Genomic DNA, 24,902 nt, shown 5'->3' with positions numbered 1-24,902 from the left:
GTACAGGAGGGATTCATGGTCCAGATATTCATGAATCTATTCATACTTTTATTTTCTTCAACCCAACAGGTGGAACTGGCTGTTTTGATGAATCTATTACAATTAATTCATGAATCCTTAAATATCATTTCAGATTCTGCTTATGTTGTAGGATTGTTTCCAGCAATGGAAATAGACTCATATTGTGCACACCCTAACCTTCCTGGCTTTATTGCAGAAGGAAATAAACAAACTGATGCATTAATCTGCCCTATTTTTACTTCTCCAGAAGAAAATTGGGAAGGGGTATGTGTCTGTCATTGCAGATGGAGCCTACTGAAATATTATGGATTTCTCCTCTACTCCTCTGGGTTCAGGACATCAATGACAATAGCGGAGGATGAGGAGACAGTGGGAGTCACCAGAAAGATAGCAAACCTCTAGCAGAAGGAGGTATTGACCACATCTTCCGTCAGAAGTCAAGTTAAGGCCCTGTGCACCAAGGGAGAAGTTATTTTAATTAAAGACTCTGTTTATGAATGGACCTTGGGACCATAATAGATTTATTCATCCATCTGATGAAGGGACTGCATTAAATTTTCCCTTGGGATTTAAATAATCTCCCATTTGCATAGGACATAACATTTGTAATCAGTCCTATTACAGGTAAATGTTGGGCTTATGATCTACAAGATACTAGAACTACTAATTATATGGGTCTCTTTTCAAGCTATTCTCTAGATTTTTCTGATCAATATAATGATAGTAACTAATAGTACTGGACAAAGTTTGGATCTCTGTTCTTGGCAGAATATTAAACACAATGCTTTCACTGTTCTAATATTATAATGTGCTTGCTTATAGGATACTCATGCATCAAATGACAATTAGATTGATCTACAACATCTCAAATCCAAACCACTCTTGATACGCTATTAAAAAAATAAAACACAGTCCAAGAATGGAGTCATGTGAGAATTCTGAGTGCTTGTGAGAAAACTCCAAGAACGTAAGACAAGAGTCTTCTGCCCTCAGGTTCTTCACCACAGAACTGTTCTTGGAATGTGTTTTTGTGCTCCCCCCTGGTGTAGTGGATAAGAGTGAGTTGACTTCAGCTGTTGTTATCCATGTGCCTCATGGAGAAACATGTGCTTGCCATGTGTGGTTTGTGTGATTGAGTACTCATGTGAATCTTCCTAACTCTGAGTATAAATTGCCTTATATTCTAAATAAAGTTGGCTATTGCATGAGATTTTAGTCCACCTCACTTTTAGGCCCTGCTCTCCCAGGGTCACACTGCCAACTAGAGCAGTAAACAGGGAAGCTTTTGGCCTTCAGCAGTCTAACCAGAAAAGTCCTGCGGCTGGAACTAATTTCAAAGCTCCAGGTTGAGTCTGAATCTTTCTGCTATGCTGTAATATTTTCAATTAAATCTCTGGCAAATTTTGAAAGATAAAGTGGGGGAATAACAATGAATTCCCAAGAATTAGTTCATCATGCAGCTTGCAAGTTTATCAACCAATCCTGTTTAATATATATTATATATCTTTTCATGTACCCTGACTACTTCTATATTATTTTAAAGCAAAACACAGCTCAGTTATTCATTATCAGTTTGCAGAAAGTACAAATAATCAGGAGTCATCCCAGAAGCAAACGCACAGGATACAAGTGTAATAAAGCAGATGTTGAAAGCATAATGGAGACACAAACTGAAACTTCCTCATCAGTGGTTCTCATCATAGGCTCTTAGAGGGGTCCCCAGACATTAGAAATGGCATGTTCAGAACCGAAATCCAGCTGTGGTGTTGTCTCAGAAGCCTGTAACTGTATGCAAATACACACAGCCTACTTTTAGACTGGTGACTATTTTTTCCTAATCCTTCTCTCAATACCATGCCTGAAACTCCACATTACTGTATTACTGTCTTTGATTTGCAAGTGGTGCACAGCCCTACTTGAAGCAGGACAACTGGGACATTTCAACCATTGACAAGGTTACTGTTTCATAAACAGTCTTGTTACAAAAGTAACACGAATTCCTTGAACATAATTTAGAAAGTACCACAAAAAGCCCAAAGAAAACATATTAAATACCCATATTTAAAGGGCTTTTTAAACATCAACACTTTGGTACTTTTTTCTTTTCTTTCTGTTAAATGTGTTTCTTCATAAACATGGAATAGTTTGTGTAATAATTTCATTACTTCATAATACATGGTTAACACACTTTTATAACAGATATTCTCTAACGTATTTTACAAAATATTACATCATAAGTATAGACAATTCTATTTAAGTGTGTGTGTGTGTAATTTACTTAAGGTAGGGCTTTATGTAGGTCAGGCTGGCTTGGAACTCATAATTCTTGTCTCCATCTCTCAAGTGCTGGGATTATAGGTGTATTAGTCAGGGTTCTCTGGAGGAACAGAATTTATAGAATGAATCAATCTATCTATCCATCCATCCATCCATCGGGGATTTATTAGAATGGCTTACAGGCTGTGGTCCAGCTAGTCCAACAACGGCTGTCTACCAATGGAAGGTCTAAAAACCCAGTAGTTGTTCAGTACACACGGCTATATGTCTCAGCTGGTCTTCAGTATACACCAGAGTCCCAAAGAAGAAGCTCTAATGCCAGTGAAGGAATGGACTTGCCAGCTGGAGCAAAAACAAGCAAAGTGCAAGAGCTTCCTTCTTCCATATCCTTTACATAGGCTGCCAGCAGAAGGTGTGGCCTACATTAAAGATGGCTCTCCATACCTCAGATGCAGACCAGAAGTGGATCTTCCTACTTCAAGTGATTTAATCAAGAAAAAAATCCCTCACATGTTTTAGGTTTTTAGTTTTTTAGTTAATTCCAGATGTAGTTAATTTTTTAGTTAATTTTTTGTAGTTGTTTTTAGTTAATTCCAGATGTAGTCAAGCTGACAACCAAGAATAGCCAACACTATAGGCATCCATCATGCCTGCCTTATGGGGTATATTTGAAGGCTAAAACTCAGTTTCCTTAGAAAATAATTATAGGAAAGAAAATAGGGTCTGGGTGTCTTTCTTTCTCTATACACACACCATACAATGCCACTGGTCTTTATAGACATTGTTCCAAATTATCCTCCAACAGTTTACAAATGTACTTATTTCCATACACCCTTATCAAAAGTACCACCCTCATAATACAAAATTTGTTAAATTTGATAGAATCAAATATGAACCCGTTAACTTTTATCGGTTTACTTGTGGCTCAAGGTAGTCCAGATAGTTTGACTAGAGTGGTGACCATAGAAGGAAATAGGAACAGAAGACTTGAACACTAGAATTGTTACTATGTTTTACAATGTTAAAACATGATTTGAAAGTTACTTCTGTCACAATGAGTAACACTTACGGAGTTTTAGAGTAAGATATTTTACCCTATCACTCCCAAGGGAGAAAGGCCCAGAAGGTCTCTTTCTGTCCATATTCAGGCCATTATCACAATTCACCTCAACCTGGTCTAAAGACCACTGGGTCCTTGGAAGGAAGAGCAATTCCCAGTCCATGTGACTTTAGGCACATCCACAACTTTGGTGCTATGTCCCCTTAAGAAAAGAATAGCATGATACAGCAACATGATGTGCTTTGGAGCTTTTCTGTGGAATGAAATCAAATCATCCCCTTCAAATTATTTTGTAAACCTTAGTTGCTACAAAAGATCACAGCAGAGAACTCCAATCCTGAAGCTGGCAAGTAAGGTCAAAACTAAGAACAATTAAAAATTACTTAAAAATCACCTATGCAGGAAGACAGCCACATAGGTGAGGCCCATGAAGACAGTCTGAAGCAGAGGTGGAGCAAATATTCTGAGTGGAACTGCTACACATTTTTATTTTCTATCTGCCACGTGTTCAACTGTCTAAAAAGTACTAGACAATGAAGTTCTACAATTTTGCAAGGCAGATCTCTCTGGACTTATTTGTTCAACGGTGTAACTCCAGTAGATCAAGGTTTCACCCACACTTTCATCTGAAAAATATTTTCCAGGTTTGCTATGCTTAAGACACTCCAGGTATGCTGTGTTGGGGGTGGAACACACCAGGAAGGCGACGCCAACCGGCACAAAAGGCTGGTGAGCAGCCAGGCATTTCTTTGGTCAACTTCTATGAAAAGCAGCAAGCGTTAGATCAATTACGGAAAGTTACATTGTGTGTTATAAAAATCCAGATTGTTACTTTGTTTTTCCTGTTTGCTGTTGACCCTGCTACTTTTAAACCTTGGTTACCACATGTTTGAGAAAAGTAACTCGGAAAGATGAAAGGTGAACATGAAAAGAGAAGTACTCTTTATTCAGCCCGCTTCCCCCTAAGTCCACTTCCTATCTTTTCCTTCATGCCCTCAAGGGGTTATCAGGTCAATCTGCTAAAAGCTGTAGCTATTTTTAAGGCTCCAGGTACCCAAGTTAAACACTGCCAAAAGTTGACTACCCCGATACAGTTATCTCTAGTCTGGTCCAACTCAGAAAATTAAGTCCATTTCTTTTCCAGAACATAGTTTACTGGGGGGGGGGGGGGTTGCAAAAGACACCATCTGGGCTTCGTCTAGCGCTATAGCTGGTAGAGGGGCAGAGGGATGCAAACTAAATTAGAAATATATACTGTACTAGATTTAGAACGCCTGGAGACCCGAAGACAGGGGTGAGGCATTTTTTGGCTAGGCAGTTTAGTGAGTGAATTACGATCCTGCCTAGAATGCAAGCTCCGTAAGGGCAAGGACATCCCCCGAGCGAGCACTCACTTGAAACCACGGCACACAAAAGTTCTCTCTCTCGGCACAGACCCCCTCCAGCCTTGGAGTCGCAGAGACCCAGGGCCAAGCGCAGCCTGGGTGTCACGTGACGCTCGCTCCGCCTCCCCCCGCCCCCCCCCCCGCCCCCGGCCCCGGAGCTCGTGCCAATCGAGGGGACGTCCAAGTGGGCCGGGCCGTCGGGATTGTCACTGACTGTGGGCTCTGTCGCCTCTTCCCGGTCCCCAGCCTCACGCTCTCGGTCGTCAGCAAGACGCACCGAAACCGAACAGCCGGCGTCCAGCCCGGCGACCCGCGGCGTGCTGACGCGCGGCGGCCGGAGAGCACCGGGCGGAGCCTCAGGAGCCTCCCCGCCCGCGCCGTGCGGCGTGCTGACGCGAGCGGCGAGCGGGGCGGGCCGGCCTCGGCTCCTCCCGCCGCGGGCCCACTGGCCTCCCGCCTCCCCCACCCGCGGCCCGTCAGCGCCCGAGACTGCGTCGCGAAGCATCGCGTCGGCCCGGCCCGGCCCGGCCCCCGGGCAGATGCCCCGAGTTGCCGCTGTCGCCGCCGCCGACTCGGCCGGTGGCGGTGTGGGAGGTGGGCACCCGGCCCGGGGCCGCCGAGCGTGACAGACGCGGCCGGGGCCGCCGGGGGTGCTGTCGGGGCCGCGCGCGGACCATGTATTTCCTGAGCGGCTGGCCCAAGAGGCTGCTCTGCGCGCCGCGGAGCCCGGCCGAGGCGCCGCTCCACGTCCAGTCCGACCCTCGGAGAGCGTTCTTTGCCGTGCTGGCCCCGGCCCGCCTCAGCATCTGGTACAGCCGAGTAAGTAGGCGCCGCCGTCCCGTCCCGACTTCCCCGGAGAGGCCTGGATCTAATCCCGACTCTCCCCGAACGACCCCGGCCCCGTCCCGACTCTTCCCGAACGACCCCGGCCCCGTCCCGACCTCCCCCGAACGACCCCGGCCCCGTCCCGACCTCCCCCGAACGACCCCGGCCCCGTCCCGACCTCCCCCGAACGACCCCGGCCCCGTCCCGACTCTTCCCGAACGACCCCGGCCCCTTCCCGATTCTCCCCGAATGACCCCGGCCCCGTCCCGACTCTTCCCGAACGACCCCGGCCCCGACCGGACCTCCTCCGAACCCCCCTGGCCGGGTCCTGACTCCCTCCGAACGACGACCCCTGGCCCGACTCCCCCGCGAGCGACTCCGTCCCGGTCCCGACTCCTTCCGAACGACCCCGGCCCCGTCCCGACTTTGCCCGAGCGATCCCGGACCCGTCGCGACTACTCCCGAGCGACCCCGGCTCAGTCCCGACTCCCCCGGAGCGACCCAGGTCCCGCCCGGAGCGACTCCCCCCGGCCTTCAGCCCCTCTCGCCCTCGGGTGGGCTCCACGCACGGGCAGTCTCCACAGCCCCCAGCCCCCGCGTGGCGCCCACAGCCCCGCGCCGGGCCCGGAGCTCCCTGGCCGAGTCCAGACTTGCCTGCCTCTCTCTCTGCCCTCCTTGCCGAGGAGCCAATCTGTTGGAACGTCCCCCAGCACTCCGGCAGCTGTGGCGGGCCGGCTCCCCACTGCCTTTAAAGGTCGTTGTTTTGGAGTCCCGGAAAGCCTGTTGGTCCTTCCCCGGTGTCAGACTGTTGTAACTAAAACTTCAAGAGCTGTTCGGTTGTAGAGGCCTGGTAACTCAGCTGCCGGTCTCCTCCAAACATCGCGGACTCTATAGTCCCTTACTCCTTTTCTTGGCTCCCCTTGGACTCGGGGAGCTGCTGGGGGGAGGGGAGGGGGAAAAGAGTCGAGGAATTCACATCTGTCTGCGCCGCACCTGGAAATAATAAGGCTTGGAGAGAGCGTGGGGCAGAGTTCTTGGCTTTGAGTCCTGGCTTTTTCCTCCTTGTGTCTGGAGTTCCGAGTTGATAGGAGAAATAACTTGGAAAGTAAGTGGTGAGTGGCGTAGCCCCTGTTCGGACGTTGCCGCTTGCTGGAAATCTGTCTGTAAAAATGACAGAATTCTGAGTTCAAAATTGCCCCCTCCCCATTCAAAGAGACAGTACTAATCGATTTCAGAGTGGTGTTCTCGTTGAAAGAGATTGAAGGTTGGTTGACCTTGCTCTTGGTACATGTATGAAACACTGGTTTGGGTTTGGTTAAATCCTTTAGATTTCTGCTTGTTACTGCTGGAATGCCGATAATGCCCTTGATTGTCCTCACACACAGCTGTGGTAAAACCGGTACTAGAATATAGGTAATTTTGGTTTCTCCTCTATTTTACTATTGCATAGTTAGGCTGTAAATCAGACTGTTTGTCACTAAGTTTTGGCTGACCTAATTTTCAGAAAGGTATCAGAACACAGCAGGCTACTAAACAATTACAGCGTCAGCAATATGATGCTCCATTCTGTGCTTAATTGAATTTTTAAACATATGCGCTGTAGTTGGTACCTAAATGAGATTCATTTTCAACATATGTGGCAGTTGAACAACTTTTATTTAGGTCTAACTGTTTAAAGTTAATAGTTTATGTAGAAAAGCATTATTAGAACTTGAATTTTACATTGTTTTCTAAATTTAGTAGTTTTATTTGAATGTAACACATTGTAAAACCTAACAGTTTACTTTTTTTAACCTCTAAAGATAAAAATGTGATTTATGTAAGTTTAGCATGATGGACCAGAAGCCTGTAAGTTACCTTATTTCCCCACACAAAAAGAACATTAAAATGTGTCCCAGTTGACTTAGGGACATTGTGAATATTAATAAAATCTGTTGTTTGGATTTGGGGTTAGGTGCAGTATTATGGAATTTAAATGTCTCCTTTCCTTCAAACCCCCGTTCTACACACAGCTGTGGTTCGCAGAAGTACATTGATTACTACTGATCTCTAGTTTGTAAAACTTAGAATTTTGCATACATACAAAACAGTACATCACATACAGGGAAATAAAAAATGTTCCAAATTTAGATTTGGGGGAATATAAGGGTTCAGAGGCATGGAGTGAGATAAATTTCCTGAATACCTTAGGGAGGCTGCACGGCACTCTAGTTTTACATGGAACTGTGAACACAAACTTTGTTACTTAGAAAATCAGGTTTAAATGTGATGATTCTGAGGTCTGTGATTATAAGGCCAGGTGAGTGGGGAACAAGAGCCAGGCTCCACCTGCCAAGTCTTCTCTTGGAATGTATGTGTGTAGCTCTTCTTATCCTGTGAAATGTTCATTTTAATTTTCTCCTTCCTAAAGTTCACAAAACGTGTGTGTTAAAATAAGATTAGGTTACAAAATGTTAAAAGCAAAAACATCTCTAGGTAAATGAGAGGCTATGAATGGACTTAAAATGGCTTCACTGAGTACATGAATGAGGGTGTTGGTTGACTCAGTAAGGTAGGCCTCCAGAGGAAAAATGCAGTTTTAAAAGAGAAAACTAGCATTGTGGAAGAAATGTGTGTTTAGTCTCAACTGGTTGTTTGAATGTCCAAAAAAGTTGCTGTGTGTGAAATGTTGGTTACTCGTGAGACTATGGGAGCATTAAACTAAAATCTCTAGCACTAAGTACATTTTATGGGTCTTTTAGTAAACTTTATGGACCTCTTATATTTCCCATTCATATACTAAGTTGCTGTTTGGAATTCCAGTGTTTTAGAGTCATATCTGCTTAGACTAGTTTTCTAGCCAAATTTGAAAGATACATGTTAGTGTTGCTTGGACTTGTTTATGAACAAACGTTTCTATAGATACTCATTTTACTTTTTGATAAAGATTTTAAAATAGCACATTTCATCAATAAATTGGGTTTATTGCTTTGTTTCCATTGTGATGTGTTAGTAGGGGTTTGCTTTTTTGACATTTGTGATTCCAATTCAGAATTCTAAATCTAGTCCAGGGGCCAGCAAAGGTCTAAATACATGGCTGAGATGCAGGAAAGTGCTGCCAGCCCTGGTGACCCACATAGCAAAAGGAGAGAGCGGACTGCAGGTCATTCTCGCCTCCTGCTTGTGCCCAGGCATGTGCATTTCCACATCCACAAGTACACCCAGTAAATAAATAAATACCTACTGAAGTCTGTAATAGTATTAGCCATATTTTTCAAGCCCTAAATGGCTTGAAAGCCACCTCGGCTTGGTGGCTTACTCCTGTGATCCCAGCACTTGAGATTTGGGAGGACAAGACAGGAATATTGCTATAAATTTGAGGCCAGCCTGTGCTACCTAGTGAGTTCTAGATCAGTCTGGGCTAGAGTAAGACCTTGTCAAGGAAAGGGAGGGAAGAAAGGGCTGGAAGGAAGGAAAAAGGGAAGAGAAAAAGAAAGATTTAGTATATGTGTGAGGATGAAGTGGTAGAGGTAGTGTTGACGGGATGATATATTTCCATCAGGAGTATTGTTGAAGAATTCAGCTTGGAGGATGGAGCTGCTCTATAAAATGAGATAGGATTCGTGACTGATGAGTATAGTGAGATGAACTGCATTTTGTAGTATATCAGGGGCTATGGGTATTTCTTTAATAGATTCCCATCATGTCTTCTGTCCACCCAAGGGAATTGAAAACAAACAAACCCCCACATGTTATGCTTTCTCCTTATACACAGAATTGCCAGGTAGGGTGGTGCATGCTTTTAATCCCTACACTCAGGAAGCAAAGGCAGGAGATCTCTGAGTTCAAGGCCAGCCTGGTCTACAGAGTGAGACCTTGTCTCAAAACAAACAAACAAAAAATCCCCACAAAACCAAACCAACCAACCAACCAAAAAAACCAAACCAAACCAACCAAAAAACCCAGCACCATCAAACAAAACTGTATAGACACAGTCGCATTCAGCTAAGCCTAATGACATGAGCTGTAGCTATGAAAGTCTACGGATGTTAACCATGAAATATTTAGGATGCTTCCATTCTGAATTGGATACATACTCATCTCAATTTTCGGGGTACTGTTTTCAAATATTTAAATTGCTTTCAGACGTATTTTTGAATACTAATTGTAAAGGATAGCATAAATAGGCAGAGCATCGAAGTGATGAAGCAGCTTATGATATATAGAAAACATTCTGCCCAATGCTGTATGTTAGCTCGTTTGTTGTTGTTTGTTTGTTTGTTTGTTTGTTTGGACACAGGGTCTCACTCTGTCACTAGCTGACCTGGAATTCACCATCACACCCAGAGAATGAAAATCTTTTGAGTTATCACTGTGAGTTGCAAATAAAAAGCTGAAATTGGCAAATCACCACTGTCATATAAATAATGTAGTTGAGGAACTCTGAGCAGAAACTTGCATTCTTGTTGATGTGTGCTAATAGTGAAAAGTCCCTGTTAATATGCACATGGAAAACACAGTGAGGTAGATGTCTCAAGAACCAAGCTGTAAGGATATGATTAGCTACACATCCTCAGGAAAGCTGTGTAATTTCTATCTCCTTTTTCCTAACATTCCCACTTCACTGTTTTAACTCTATTCTATTTACTGCTGCCAGAGACCATCTGTTTAAATTCACATGTCTGAAAGTCTTCTAGGGTTTAACTTTTTGTTAAAGAGTAAAGTTCAAACTCCTTAGTTTGATATCAGAGACACTCCTATCCTGGAATGCTCTCTTGCCTCATCTCTGATCATTAGTATATTACCTATCTTTTTAGCTTCTGTTGTAATCCTTTCTCCATGAGTCATTGTTTATAACTGGAAGTGGTCATTTGTTGATGAACTACTGTTTTGGATTTTTTCCTTCTAGCTTTATTGAACTATGTATGACAAAACTGTAATACTTATGATGTATGGTCAAATGTTTTTATATACATGTATAGTGATGGATCTACCACCTCACATAGTTCCTTTATGTGTGATGAGAACACTTAAAATCTACTTTCAAGTTGTAGAGATAACTCGATGGTTTAGAGCACTTACTGCTCTTGGAGAGGACCCAGGTTCAGTTCACATGCTAGCTGATGACTTGGTATAACTCTAATTTTGGAGAATCTGATGCCCTCTTCTGGCCTCCATGGGCATAAGATAACCTATTTGTGTATATACATACATGCAGACAAATATGCATACACATAAAAATCTTTTGAGCAGTTGTCCTCTGACCTCTACTGTTGTGTGGTACTTTGATTACATTCTGACAATAAAGTTTGCTTTGAGGCAGAGGCAGAGCTAGCCACTAGCTGACCAAAATTAACCATAGAGGTCTTGAAGGACTGAAGGTAGATAGGAGACAGGAAAGTAATAAGGCAGGACTGAGAGAGGATCTCAGCCCTTTTGGATTGAGGAATGGAAGAGAGAGGAGGTCACTGGTGGCTTCTCTGTCACTTCTCTTATCATTCAGGTTCTTACCCCAATATCTGACTCTCGATTTTTTTATTGATAAAGAATAATTAGATAAAAACTTCACTTTACACATACATTGTGACACATTCCCCACACACAATACACACACACACACACACACACACACACACACACCCCTCATGTATAATAATAATAAATTAAAAAAATCTGTTCTGAGCAATTTTCAAGTATATACTAATATTATCTGAAGTTATCAAACTCTGCATTAAATAATAAAAATTGACTAGTCTTATAACTGTGTGTTCGTATTTGACCCAAAACACCCCATTTCCTCCACGCCCAACTTCTGGCAATCTCTGTTCTACTTTTGGTTCCTATGAGTTTTACTTCTTGAGTGTCTACATATGTAGTAGCTTATGCAATATGTGCCATCCTGGGTTTGGCTTATTTTATTTAACATTATTTCATTAAAAGTTCATCCGTGTTATATTCAGTGTCAGGATTTCCTTTTTTTTTTTTTTTTTTTTTTTAAAGACTGAATAATAACCCATTGTATATAAAGCACATTTCCTTTATCAGTCCATCTGTTGATGATCACTTCGGTTGTTTCCACATTATGGTGATTTTGAATAAGACTGTAGTGAATATGGGCATGCAAATAACTTTTAAAATACTGATTTCAAATCCTTTTTTTGTACATATTTGGAATAATACCATTTTGGGGAGGGAGAAGCACAAGTGCACACACAGATAGGTAGGTAAGTAGACAGACAGACAGACAGACAAATAGAGAAATAGGATTACTAAACTTTGTGGTTCTTTAAAAAAAAATTGTAAAGAATGCCCCACACCATTTTCCACAATTGCTGCACTAATTACAGTCCCATCAACAGTTTTGAGCAGTTCTCTTTTCTTTCTCTCCACCCACATTTTATCACTTCATTTCTTGATGAAAACCATCCTCATAGGTACAGAGCACTCTCTTATGGCTTTGATGTGCATTTCCCTGCTAATTAGCAATGCCGAGTACCTGCTGGCTTACTGGCTGTTGTTAATGTTGAAAAAATGTCAGTTCAGGTACATTGCTGATTTAAATTGTTTTTCTTTTTGTTGTTAGCTTTATGAATTGCTTAAGTATCTTGTATCTATGCTAGGTTTGTATTTTCTCCCTTCGCACAGATTGTGTTTTCATTTTATTGAGTGTTTCCCTTGCTGGTTGGGAGCTTTTTAGATTCATGGAGTCCCACCGTTTATTTTTGCTCTGTTTCTTTGCTTTTGGTGCTATTCAAAACTCTTTACCAAGTTTTTCTCCATTTTCATCTGGAAATTGATTGTTTCTGACCCTGTGTTTAAGTCTCTAATTGACCCTGAGTTGATTATGAGTGTTTTATTCTTTTCCATTTGGATGTCTAGTTTTCCCAGCACCACTTGTTGAAAAGGCTGGGTTCCCTTTTGTTCAGTCTTGGAGTCTTTGTCAAGGATTAGGTGACCATGTATGGGGGTGGGGTGCGTGGTTTCTCTCTAGGACTTCTCTTTTGTTCCATTGGTCTCTGTGCTTTGTTTTTATCTAAGTACCATGCTATCTTGATTACTGTAGCTATATACTATATTTTGAAACCAGGTAGTGTGAATGAAGTTTTGTTTTTCTTTTGATTGCTTTGGCTATTTGGTCTTTTGAGTTCTGTATGAATTTTAAGATTGTTTTGTAAATTTCTATGAAAAATATTATTGAATTTTGGTAAGGATTGCATTGGTAATATATACATTTAAACAGTATCAATTCACTATCCATGAACATGGGATATCTTGACATTTGTGTCATATTCGGTATCTTATAGTTTTCTGTGTCATGTGGTTAAATTTATGTACTATTTTTATTTTTAAGTGCTGTTTATAAATAGAATTGCTTTCCTAAGTTCTTTTTCAGTTTGTTTTTAGTGTATAGAAACAATGGTTTTTTGCATATATTTTATGTCTTATTACTGAATTTGTTTGCTTATTTTAACTTTTTTTGTACTTGTGGAATCTATAGGGTTTTCTGTATTGTGGAGGAAGTTGCACTTCTTTCAACTTCTGCTTTGTATTGTAAGTTTTGCACTTAGGCCTTATTTTTAAAACTAAATTTAAAGCTTTTTAGGCAGCAAAACCATCTCATTTTATATTAGCCATGGTGCATTGCACACAGTACAGACCTGTGATACTGGCTACTTAAGAGGTTGAGGCAGGACAATCACAAGTTCAAGACCCTGCTTTTCAAGGAAAGATACACTCTCATTTAAAAAAAAATTTTTTAAAGACTTACTTTATGTGAGTGCTGTATCTGCATGTACACTTGCATGCCAGAAGAGGGCATCAGTTGTGAACCACCATGTGGGTGCTGGGAATTGAACTCAAGACCTCTGGAAGAACAGCCAGTGCTTTTAACTGCTGAATCATCTCTCCAGCCCCTACTATCTCATTTTTGAGATATTAGATTGCTTTTTGGTGCTTTGAAATATTATTTCTTAGATTTTTCCTGTTGTCTACAGGAGGGTTAATCTAATTATATTCCTTTGCCATTACCTGAAGTCATTTCATGGAAAAGAATTTTTGTGTAGTTTTGCTTTTCCATTTTTAATAGTGTAGGTTGTTACCTAAACCCCACTTTTTATTTAATCAATACTCTACTTTTAGACTATCATTACAATTTATTATTGTTGGTCAAAGTCATAAGAATCTTATGTGACTGGAAAATATTTGGAAACTACACTTTGGTATTTATAGTGTTAAGGTGAAAAATCATTGTCATATTTGAGATCCCCTGGCAATTTTGCTTTGTTATATAGCCCTTTTGCTTAAGCATTCCCTTTCTAAAAGTTCCCTACAGTCGAGCATCAGGCCATTTCTCTGTAGTCTTGGGCACCTCTTGAGCTTTGTTGATGTTACTTCTTTGGCTTGAACTGTACTACCTACCCAAATTGATTAAAATGTTCCATTGATGTCTGTCTTGGCTGTGTTTCCATTATTTTATTACTTAAGGCGTTCATGCTACCAAACAACGTTATAAATATGAAAATGTTTGAGAAACTGAAGAGCTGCCTAGATGCATTATTATTAGATTGCTTAGAATTTGGTTATGTGCTGCTCTGTCTCCCTGGATTCCTACTTTCATACATTGCTTTTTCAGAGTACATTATAATCTTTATAAAATTAGAATTTTGATTTAGTATTTATTGTATCTTTTAACCTTTATTAGGAATTGACTGAAATTTTTGTGTTTCTTACTCTTGCTTGAGTGGTGCATTTGTTACAATCAATGGCCTCACACTGACCAGTGATTATTACGCAACATCCATATTTACCTTAGTATTCTCTCGACATCCTGCATTCTATGGGTTTTGAGAAATGTATAATATTATGGTATGTGTTAGCCAACTTTTGTTACTGTTCCAAAATATCTGAGATAACGAGCTTAAAAGAGGGAAAGGTTTGTTTTGAGTCAAAGTTTTGGAGGTTTTGACTATGATCAAAAGACTTGTTGCTTTTGGGTCTATGGAGAAATAGTATATGATGATGAGAATACATGGCAGAGGAGGCCACTCCCCTCATGTCAGCCCAGAAGTGAAAGAAGGGACAGAGAGGAGGGACTCATGTCCCAGTATCTTTCTCAGGGGTGTGCTCCAGTGCCTAATTTCATTTCAGGGGCAGGGGGCTACTTTCTAAAGGTTTCCCTACCTCCTAACAGCGCCATACTCTGGAAACCAAGCCTAAAATACACAGGCCCTTGGGGGACATTCATGACTCAGACTGTAGCATACAGAATATTTGCTGCAGTAAGTAATTCTCAGTGGTCTACCTACTTAGTTCCTTCTTCCAGCACTGGCAATCCCTATTTCAAAACAAACAAACAAACAAACAAACAAACAAAGAAAAACCCACAAACAAAAACAAAAAAATTCTGCCTGTCCTTTTCCAAGTGTCATATAATTGGAACTGTGTAGTATGCTTTTTTTTTTTTTTTTTTTCAGTAATAATTCACGGAAGGCTTCTCCGTGTCTTCATGTCTTGGTGTCTGGATCTGCTGTAGTTAATCAGTTACTGAGGGGCTATCATGGTTACTTCCAAGTTTGATGATATTTATGAAACTACTATAATGTTTGTGTTCTACTTTTGTTGTTGTTGCTATTTTAAACAGGGTCTTGCTTACTGTGTAGCCCAAACTAGTCCGTCAGCCCAGGCTGGCCTTAAATTCATGATCCTCTTGCTTCAGCCTCCTAAGTGCTGGGAGCCACCACACTCGGCTTTTTAAACTGGGGTGTGTGTGTGTGTGTGTGTGTGTGTGTGTGTGTGTGTACATGTTTTCAGCTTATTTGGATAAGTAATGAGTAAATACTACCTTAGTAGGATTAGTGTGTTTGGTTTTGTAAGAAAGCCAGTTATGTAAAGTGGATGTATCATTTTGCATTTTCTTTTTTTTTTTTAAAGATTTATTTATTATGTATACAGTGTTCTGCCTGCATGCCAGAAGAGGGTATCAGATCTCATTACAGATGGTTGTGAGCCACCATGTGGCTGCTGGGAATTGAACTCAGGACCTCTGCAAGAACAGCCAGTGCTCTTAACCTCTGAGCCATCTCTCCAGCCCCCTCATTTTGCATTTTCAACAACAAAGAATGTGAATTACTGTTGTTTTATATCTTTGCTAGCATTTGGTATCAATCTTCTGAATTTTGATCACCCTAATAAGCATTTAATGGTATCTCATTGTTTAAATTTACTTTTTTCTAAAAACAGAGGATGTTGAATATCTTGTGAAAGATTGTTTTCCATGTGTATTTGTTTCATGCTTGTTGAGATCTTTTGCCCATTAGGTTATTTTGTTTTTTACTGAATTTTAAGTTTGTGTGGTTTTTATAGCAGTTCTTTATCAGGTATTTACAAACATTTTCTCCACTCTGTGCCCTCTGTCCTCATTCTCTTGATAGTGTTTCTCACAGATCAGTTTCTAATTTTGGTGAAGTTCATTTTATGAATTGTTTACTTCAGATATTGCATTTTTGGATGAGGTCATTGCCATATCTGAGGTCATCTAGGTTTTTCACTGTTGTATACTAGGACTTTTACACTTTATACACAGGATTTTTATTAATTTTGAATTCTTGAGGATTGTATAAGCTATGCATCATGATGAAGTTTTGTGAATCAGTTTCCATTCTAGCACTATATTGCCTTTGCTCCTTTGTCAAAGATCAGTTAACTCTGTTGACTCTAGGCTCTCTTCTGTTTCTTTGATCAATGTGTCTATTCTTTCATCATGTTTATTGTAGCTTTATAATGATAAGTCTTGAAATTAGTGTTAGCACTCCAACATTCTTCATCACTCTTTGTCTTGAAACTCATCTAAAGATGAGTTGATTTATTGACATCTGTGGTAGTTTGAATGTAATTGGCCCCCATAATCTCATAGGGAGTGGCACTATTAGGAAATGTGGCTTTGTTGGGGTGAGTATGGTCTTGTTAGAGGAAATGTGTCACTGTGGGGGAGGGCTTTGAAGTTTTCTAGGCTCAGGATACTGCAAGTGTCTCAGTTGACTTCCTGTTGCCTGCAAGATGTAGGACTCTCAGCTACCATCATGTCTGCCTGCATGCCATGCTACCCATCATGAAAATGAACTGAACCTCTGAAACTGTAAGCTAGCCCCCCAATTAAATGTTTTCTTTATAAGTGTTGCCATGATTGTGGTGTCTCTTCACAGCAATAAAAACCCTAACAAAGACAACATCCCCCAAATAACTACTGGGATTTGGGCTAGAATTGCAGGGAGAATTGCTATCTGGACAGTATTGACCTTTCGTATCCATTAATATAGAATATTTTCATCTATTCTCTGATATCTTTCATTGGTATTTTATGTAATATTCCTTATATACATAATTCTATTAGATTTATGACACACTTTGGGTAACACAGTATAAATGGAAACATGCTTTTTATTATAAATCATACTTTTTCATTACTGGAATTTGTGAAGATGATCAACTCTTGTATTAATTTTGTGCCTTGCAGCCTTGCTTATTTATTTCAGAATATGATGTTGATTCTTTCAAATTTTGTACCTGTCACTGTTGTCTGTGAATGCAGTTTAATATCTTCCTTCCCAATATGTATATCTTTTGTTTTCTTTCTTGGTCTTGTGACAGTCTGTAGTCAGACTTTCTTTGTACTGCCAGCTCCCAAATCATGACCCAGAGACTTATTACTAAGTTTGAAAGCTTGGCCTTGGCTTAGGCTTGTTCCCAACTAGCTCTTAAAACTTAAATTGACCTGTTTATATTAATCTCTGTTCTGTCATATGGCTTGTTACCTCTCCTTCATACTGTACATCTGAATCTGTGTCGAATCCGTGTCTCACTGGTGAATCCTACCTCTGTTCTTCCCAGAGTTCCTATCTCTGCCTGGAAGTCTTGCCTTTTCTCGCCTACCCAGCTTTTGGACATTCAGCTCTTTCTTTTTTTTTTTTGGTTTTTTTTTTTTTTTTTTTGGTTTTTCGAGACAGGGTTTCTCTGTGTAGCTTTGCGCCTCTCCTGGAACTCACTTGGTAGCCCAGGCTGGCCTCGAACTCACAGAGATCCGCCTGGCTCTGCCTCCCGAGTGCTGGGATTAAAGGCGTGCGCCACCACCGCCCGGCTCAGCTCTTTCTTAAACCAATCAAAAGGTGCCTTGGGGCCGGGCGGTGGTGGCGCACGCCTTTAATCCCAGCACTCGGGAGGCAGAGGCAGGCGGATCTCTGTGAGTTCGAGGCCAGCCTGGACTACCAAGTGAGTTCCAGGAGAGGCGCAAAGCTACACAGAGAAACCCTGTCTCCAAAAACAAAAAAAAACAAAAAACAAAAAAAAAAAGGTGCCTTGGCAGAAACACATCTTCACAGTGTACAAAAAGATTATCCCACAACAACATTTGTTAGGAATTGTGCTACTGCATTGGATAGTAATAAATGCCTCCTTGCCTTGTTCCTCAGATGAGAAAGCTTGGAGTTTCTCATTACTAAGTATAATAATAGGTATAGGATTTTTGTAGCTATTGGAGGTCTCTGAATAAATGTTATATATGTTAGGATTTTTTTTTTTTTTGGCGTTTATAGATACCTTTTTTTTTTTCTTTTTTAGCCTATTTAGTTGGTTTTTGAATGTTGAACCAGCCTTGCATGCCTGGGATATTGTAGCTGAAGTTTTCCTGTGTCCACCCGGCTCCTGCAGCCACTTAGACCCAAGTAAACGCACAGAGACTTATATTACTTATAAACTGTATGGCCATGGCAGGCTTCTTGCTATCTAGTTCTTATATCTTAAGTTAACCCATTTCTATTCATCTATAAGTTGCCTTGTGGCTTGTGGCTTACCAGTACTTCTACATCTTGCTTCCTCTGTGTCTGGCTGGCGACCCTGACTCAGCCTTCCTGTTCTCAGAATTCTCCTCTCTGCATATCCCGCCTATACTATACTTCCTGCCTGGCTGTTGGCCAATCAGCATTTTATTTATTAACCGATCAGAGCAACACATTCACAGCATACAGAGCGATATCCCAGCACTTCTTCTATGCAATCTCTTTCTAAAGAAGAAAAGGGGATAGTATAGATACAATAGGATGAAAGGGTAGATTCATGAACCTACTTTTAAAGAGCAACAACTTGTTTGAAATGTTTTACATTGCTATGGATTTTAGTTTATTGATACAAATTTATAGTTGATTTTGTTTTATATATATATATATATATATTTCTACTCTCGTTTAAGGTATTATGTTTGTGTAGCTCACTTGAAATTGTAGCAGATAATTTAAAAATACAGATTAACAATTAGCTTTCTATGATAGTCAAACTTATAGTCATGTTAAGTTTTCTAGGTATAAATAGATATATTTCAGATAGATAGGTAATTGTCAAACACTTCAAAGACCTACAGAATATGGCATTTAAAATGTTTTAAAAACTTGGACTTTCAGCCGGGCAGTGGTGGTGCACGCCTTTAATCCCAGCACTCGGGAGGCAGAGCCAGGCGGATCTCTGTGAGTTCGAGGCCAGCCTGGGCTACCAAGTGAGTTCCAGGAAAGGCGCAAAGCTACACAGAGAAACCCTGTCTCGAAAAACCAAAAAAAAAAAAAAAAAAAAAAAAAAAAGAAAGAAAAGAAAAACTTGGACTTTCTGGACAGTGAGACACGTCTGCTCCTGGCAGGATCAATTTACTTCAGAGAGGAGGATGGACATTGAAGACACTCTTTATGGAGTTTATCTTCTTCTTGGCAAAAATAGCCATTTGGACAAGAAACTGTTTTTGCCTGAACTGCTTGACAAAATGTTGTATCAACTGGACTTGCCGGAAGGTGACCACTGAACTTTGCAAGGCAAAATGGTCCTTTAGGTTCCTGCTTTGCAAAAGAAACTGCCAGACATTCTACAGGATACAGAGAGAAGTGACTGAGAGACTCTAGGCCTGTGGGCTGAAGACAGATGCCCCAACTTTACAGAGGAACTTTGGATAACTGTGAATATGTTCTATATGCTGTGAATGTGTTGCTCTGATTTGGTTGATAAATAAAACGCTGATTGGCCAGTAGCCAGGTAGGAAGTATAGTATAGGCGGGATAAACAGGAGAATTCTGGGAACAGGAAGGCTGAGTCACAGCCAGACACAGAGGAAGCAAGATGTAAAGGCAGAACTGAGTAAAGGTACCAAGCCACATAGCTAAACATAAATAAGAATTATGGGTTAATTTAAGTGTAAGGGCTAGTCAATAGTTAGCCTGAGCTAATGGCCTAGCAGTTTTAATTAATATAAGCCTCTGTGTGTTTACTTGGGTCCAAGCAGCCACAGGCCACAGGAGCTGCGCAGGACCAGGAAAGCTTTAGTTACACGATATAGTTCACTTGGTCCTGGTACATGATTCTTTGTTGGATTTAATTTTCTAATACCTTGTTGAGGATTTTTGCATCGAAGTTCATGAGAGATTTTGGTCTGTTTGTTTTGGTTTTCATGTAGTAATTTTGTCTGCTTTTGGTAGGATAATGTTGGATTCACAAAATGAATTTAAAAGGATCCCCTATCTACTATTGGCACTTCTGCCTAGGGAAGGTTGTAGAGAACTGATATAATTTATTTAAATATTTGGCTTAATTCATCTATGGTTGTGTGTGGTCATGGTTCTAATTTGGAAAGTTACTAATTATTGATTCAGTTTACTCATTCAGTAGATGTATGTATGACTAACAAATTATTTTTCTTTTTTCATGATTTGCATGGAATACTGAAGGTTGATGATTTGATATTAAATATGCTATAGTTTTAAAATATTGCCAGTATTTTCTATAAGTAACACTCAAATTTTGTTTGTATCTATTTCTACGATATACTACTAAAATAAAATGTACCTGTTTTCTTCCAGCCTAGTGTGTTAATCGTAACATATAAGGAACCAGCTAAATCATCTGCCCAGTTTGGATCTTACAAACAAGCTGAATGGAGGCCAGATAGTACCATGATAGCAGTGTCAGTAAGTAGATCTTTCAAATTTAAAATTATTTGCTTAAGAAGTCATGAAGTTGCATTTAAATGAGATATTCTAATATTCATTTAGTCTTTCACAGGTTTTTTTTTTTTTTTTTTTGTGTGTGTGTGTGTGTGTGTGTGTGTGTATGTGATAGGAAAGCTGTACTGATTTCTACGGGCCTATGCTATTCTACTCTCCACTATATTTTCTTTGTTGACTTGACTTTACATCATGGTATGAGCCATGATGTAGTGCGGGGAATGGAACTTGGGTCCCTGCAAGAGCAACAAGTGCCCTAACCACTGAGCATCTTCCCAGCCCTAATTGCTCAATTCTTGATGAATTATCAAATGGTGTAACACTACTTTGCTGTAGTTTGTTTGCAGGGCCAGTGCTGTGTGAAAAAGCTGAGAATTACTCTGTATGCATATACAGAGTAACTTCAGATTCATAAGCTGCTCAAAGAAATTGAGAAAACTAATTTAGTACAAACTGAAGTGGATTCCACTAAGATGGGTGTTAATTGAAAGCAAAAATTACAGAAAAAACTTAGTTGGACAAATTCCAAAGCTTATGAAGATATCAGACTTTTAAAGCTTGTCATTGTTTTACGTTTTCATCAGAGATAAAAGCAGAATGTCTTGACTTGTGTTGCCTGACAAGTGTTTGTGGCTTAGTGTGGTAAGGATTTGGTGGAAACTTTCTTAGCTTTTGTGAATTTAAAGAGTCACTTTCTGCTACTTAATAGGCAATGAATGGCTTTGGAAAACAGCTGTTTTTGTGTGTGCTGGGATTAAACCTTGGGCAACACACAGGCTTCACCTATTTCTTCCCATGTGACTGGGTTTCCATTGCTGTGATACAAAACCAGGACCAAAAGCAAATTGGAGAGGAAAGGGTTTACTTCAGCTTATTACTCTCGGGTCACACTCTCCTTGAGGGAAGTCAGGGCAGGAACCTGGAGGCAGAAACTGAAACAGAAGCCATGGCGGAGTGCTGCTTACTGGCTTGCTCCTTGTGGCTTTCTCAGCCTGCTTTCTTATAGCAACCAGGATCGCCAGCCCAGGAGTGGCACTGCCCACAATGGGCCTTCCCACTCCATCACTAATTAAGAAGATGTGCTGTGGAATTGCCCACAGCCTAGTCTTAGGGAGGCATCTTTTCAGTTGACTGTCCCTCTTCCCAGATGACTAAGCTTGTATCAAGTTGATGTAAAACTAGCCAGGATACCATGTCAACCAAGGTAATGACTCTAACCCATTTCCCCCTTGCTCTGTGCTTCCTGACAGACTCTGGAACTTCCTTGACATGTTTGTATACCTTCCTCCCCAAACTGTAAATGGGAAATTCTCTAGTCTATGGTAGTTGTCTCCTGACCTGTTGACCATACCACACATGAATAACAACAGCAGGTCCATGGTTTCTTTTAGATCACTGACATATTTAAGCCTGTTGATTTAATGTTTCTGATTAAGAATTTCAATATTTGGACTTGCTTAGTGATAATTTTTGACATATTCTTCATTTCCCATAGTTGTGCATCAAGGTTTTAAATTTTAGTGACTACTGTGTCGTGGTAACTCTGTTTTTTTGGTTTTTGTTTTTTCAAGACAGGGTTTCTCTGTGTCCTGGAACTGGAACTGTTCCCGGTGTCCTAGAACTCATTCTATAGACCAGGCTGGCCTCGAACTCAGAGAGAGATCTGCCTGACTCTTCCTCCCATGCTGGGATTAAAGGCATGTGCCAATTGCGGTAACTCTGAAAAGCAAATTCTTCTAGCTTTCAGAGGTTGGGTTGCTAAATTTTCCCCCAACTATTTATGTGAAGTATTTCTTCTTGTGCCTGCAGTCACTATAGTTTCTCTTCTCTTGGCAGCCAGTTACCTAAACTTTCTTTAAGTTCTACAAGGAGACATACAGGGAATAGTTTCAGTCTCCAAAAATAACTCTCTTGGCCCAGAAACCACTTCAGTACCTGAGACTGCCCCCTCCTCCTCGTTGGTAAGCAGAAGCTACGATCAACACCTATAATCCAGTGGTGGGGGACAAATATTGTCCACCTAACTCCAGCTAGACACACTTGACAGAGTTGGCCAAATATGGACAGCTAAATTGATAAAACTGACCAGCTCCATCAAGCTCTTTCCTGGGTGTTGTAAGTGTTCCACTTAGATTGAGAGTTTGATATTGTTTGAGCTCAATCCTGTAAGAAGAAACCAAACTGAAGCTGTTTTGAATAAAACTTCCATTTTGAATAAGGGTCCAATAAAGTTTAAGTTCCCAAGACCTCCCAGACTTCCCTGGGTACTGACATCCCAGTTAACAAGGTATGAGACGGAAATAGTAATCAAGCCGCCCCACCACACCTGAGTAAATCAGCCAATGAAACGTGGTAAGTGTAATACATAGGAAAATGATCTTCAGAAAGTCCTTCATCCCTGAATCCTGATTGGGAAAAACTTGGCATAGATGTTTGTGGTTTTCAGGCTTAAAAGTGATGTAACATTCTGCTTGGCTCACAGTTTAGCTCCTGGGTCTGTTCTGTGGCCCTGATTGATCAGTAGTGGCTTGATTACAATAAATTTTTGTTATCTGCATTGACTTGGTGTGTGAGCTTGTTGGCTCCAAGAGGACCCCATAGCATTGTCAAGTTCAGTTGTTTTGATAGGTGAATGGATTTTTAGAATTTCCTCTTCAGTCTTTCATGATGTAACCCTGTAACAGTGGCTCTCAATCTGCCTAATGCTTTGACCCTTTAATACAGTTCCTCATGTTGTGGTGACCCCCAACCACAAAATTATTTCATTGCTACCTCATAACTAATTTTGCTACTGTTATGAATCATAATGTAAATATCTGATATGTAGAGTATCTATATGCAACCCCCCAAAGGGGTTTCGACACTGGTTGAGAACCACTGCTCTTGTTTTAGGAAGTTTAGATGTATCTGTTACTAATCATAGTTGAAGTTTATGAATAGAATGAAGAAGTTCCAGGAGTCAGATGCTCTCTAGAGTGCATATAAGGTAGATTATGTGCAGTTACTGTCAAAGAAATGATGGAGTCAGTTTTATAAACACATGGAAATGTTTTCCCTAGAGTACTTTCACAGAAATTTTACCTAGTGTTTAGTTGGATTTCATTTATTTTTCCTTTACTTTTTTGAACAACCAATAGACTTACTTTGATATAAAAATTGAAATTCCTATGTTCAGTGGCAGTTGTGATTTTATTTTAGAAATAAAAACTTGCCTGCTCAGTTTCATTCTGGAATGGGTGCACCAAAGTGAAAGTACCCTGAGATGCTGGCTTATGTGTGCTGCCGGCTCTCGTACCATTAGCTTTGAGGTTTGTAGTAATGTGCATGTACACCGCATATATGGAATGAAAAGAAATAGATTGTGGAGAAATTCTGTACTTTAATTGAAATAAAATCAGAGTCAACTTTTTCTTCTTTTATCTCTGGACTTTAAAATTATATATATATATATATAGTTTGATTAAAGAAGTATAACACTGAATTAAAGTAGTAACAATGTCAAAACATTGATCTTTTCAACAAAAATTTGTAAGTAAATTTCCAAAGGTCATACTCATCCTAAGATCAATACTCAATTAATTGACAGTCTTTTATATAAGGGAAACAGGGAAACATAATTTAGATTACATGGAAGTATTAGTATTATTCAACTTATTACAAGTTTTGTGGCTATAAGAGAAATCAAGATGGATTCATTCTCTTGTTAACATTGATGGAGTCCCTGTATATTCCCGGTAGGAATGAAGATACAACCTGTGGAAAAATTGCCTTGAACCGTGGAGTGTGATTTCCCCCTCCTCTTCCTCCTTTCTTGAGATCCTCTCATGCTCATGTTGCCCGGCCTGGCCTCCAACTGTAGAGATGAGGGTAGCCTGGACAAACACCACATTTTTCTGCTTCTAGTTTCCAAGTTCTGGGATCACAAGGACATCTCACTGTGCCCAGTGTTTTGTTGTTGGTGCTTTTGTCTGTTTGGTTTTTACCTCCATTTTCTTGGATTCCTTTATTTACTTTCAATTTTTTGGAAGGGTATTTTTGCTAGGTATAAATATTTGGCTTTGTCACTAGACCCCTGTTAACTTGTTAAGCAGTTAAAAAAATAGTAAATACGAAAGTACAAGAATAAAATTTATATCAGACCTAGTGGTTTGGGCCTTTAATCCCAAGTACTTAGGAGGCTTGAAGAAGGAGGATTGTCAGTTAAAGGCCTGACTAAGTTACATAGCAGTTTCAAGGCCAGCCTGGGCAACTGAGTGATACCCTGTCTCAAAAAGTAAAAGAATACTGGAGATATAGTAATAGCTCAGTAGTACAGGGCACAGCCGT

The 24,902-nt window shown here is 40.5% G+C and overlaps 1 protein-coding gene across 2 annotated transcripts in view; it reads left to right on the top strand.

Annotated features, from left to right (window-relative positions):
* The first annotated feature begins 5,262 nt into the window (after positions 1–5,262).
* The window catches only part of Ric1 (RIC1 homolog, RAB6A GEF complex partner 1), an 82,248-nt gene continuing 62,608 nt past the window's right edge, over positions 5,263–24,902 (top strand). The window contains exons 1-2 of one of the 2 annotated variants that reach the window (XM_059259142.1): positions 5,263–5,562; positions 20,433–20,540. In XM_059259142.1, coding sequence (XP_059115125.1) covers positions 5,419–5,562; positions 20,433–20,540 — 252 coding nt within the window. In that variant the 5' untranslated portion in view covers positions 5,263–5,418. The remainder of the gene's footprint in view (positions 5,563–20,432; positions 20,541–24,902) is intronic. The other variant, XM_059259150.1, reaches the window with a different exon arrangement.

Source organism: Peromyscus eremicus, chromosome 1 (assembly GCF_949786415.1).
Source record: "Peromyscus eremicus chromosome 1, PerEre_H2_v1, whole genome shotgun sequence".
In the NCBI taxonomy this organism is placed as follows: Eukaryota; Metazoa; Chordata; class Mammalia; order Rodentia; family Cricetidae; genus Peromyscus; species Peromyscus eremicus.
The sequence above is the reverse complement of the archived record's forward strand: the minus strand, read 5'-3'. Positions and strand labels throughout refer to the sequence as shown.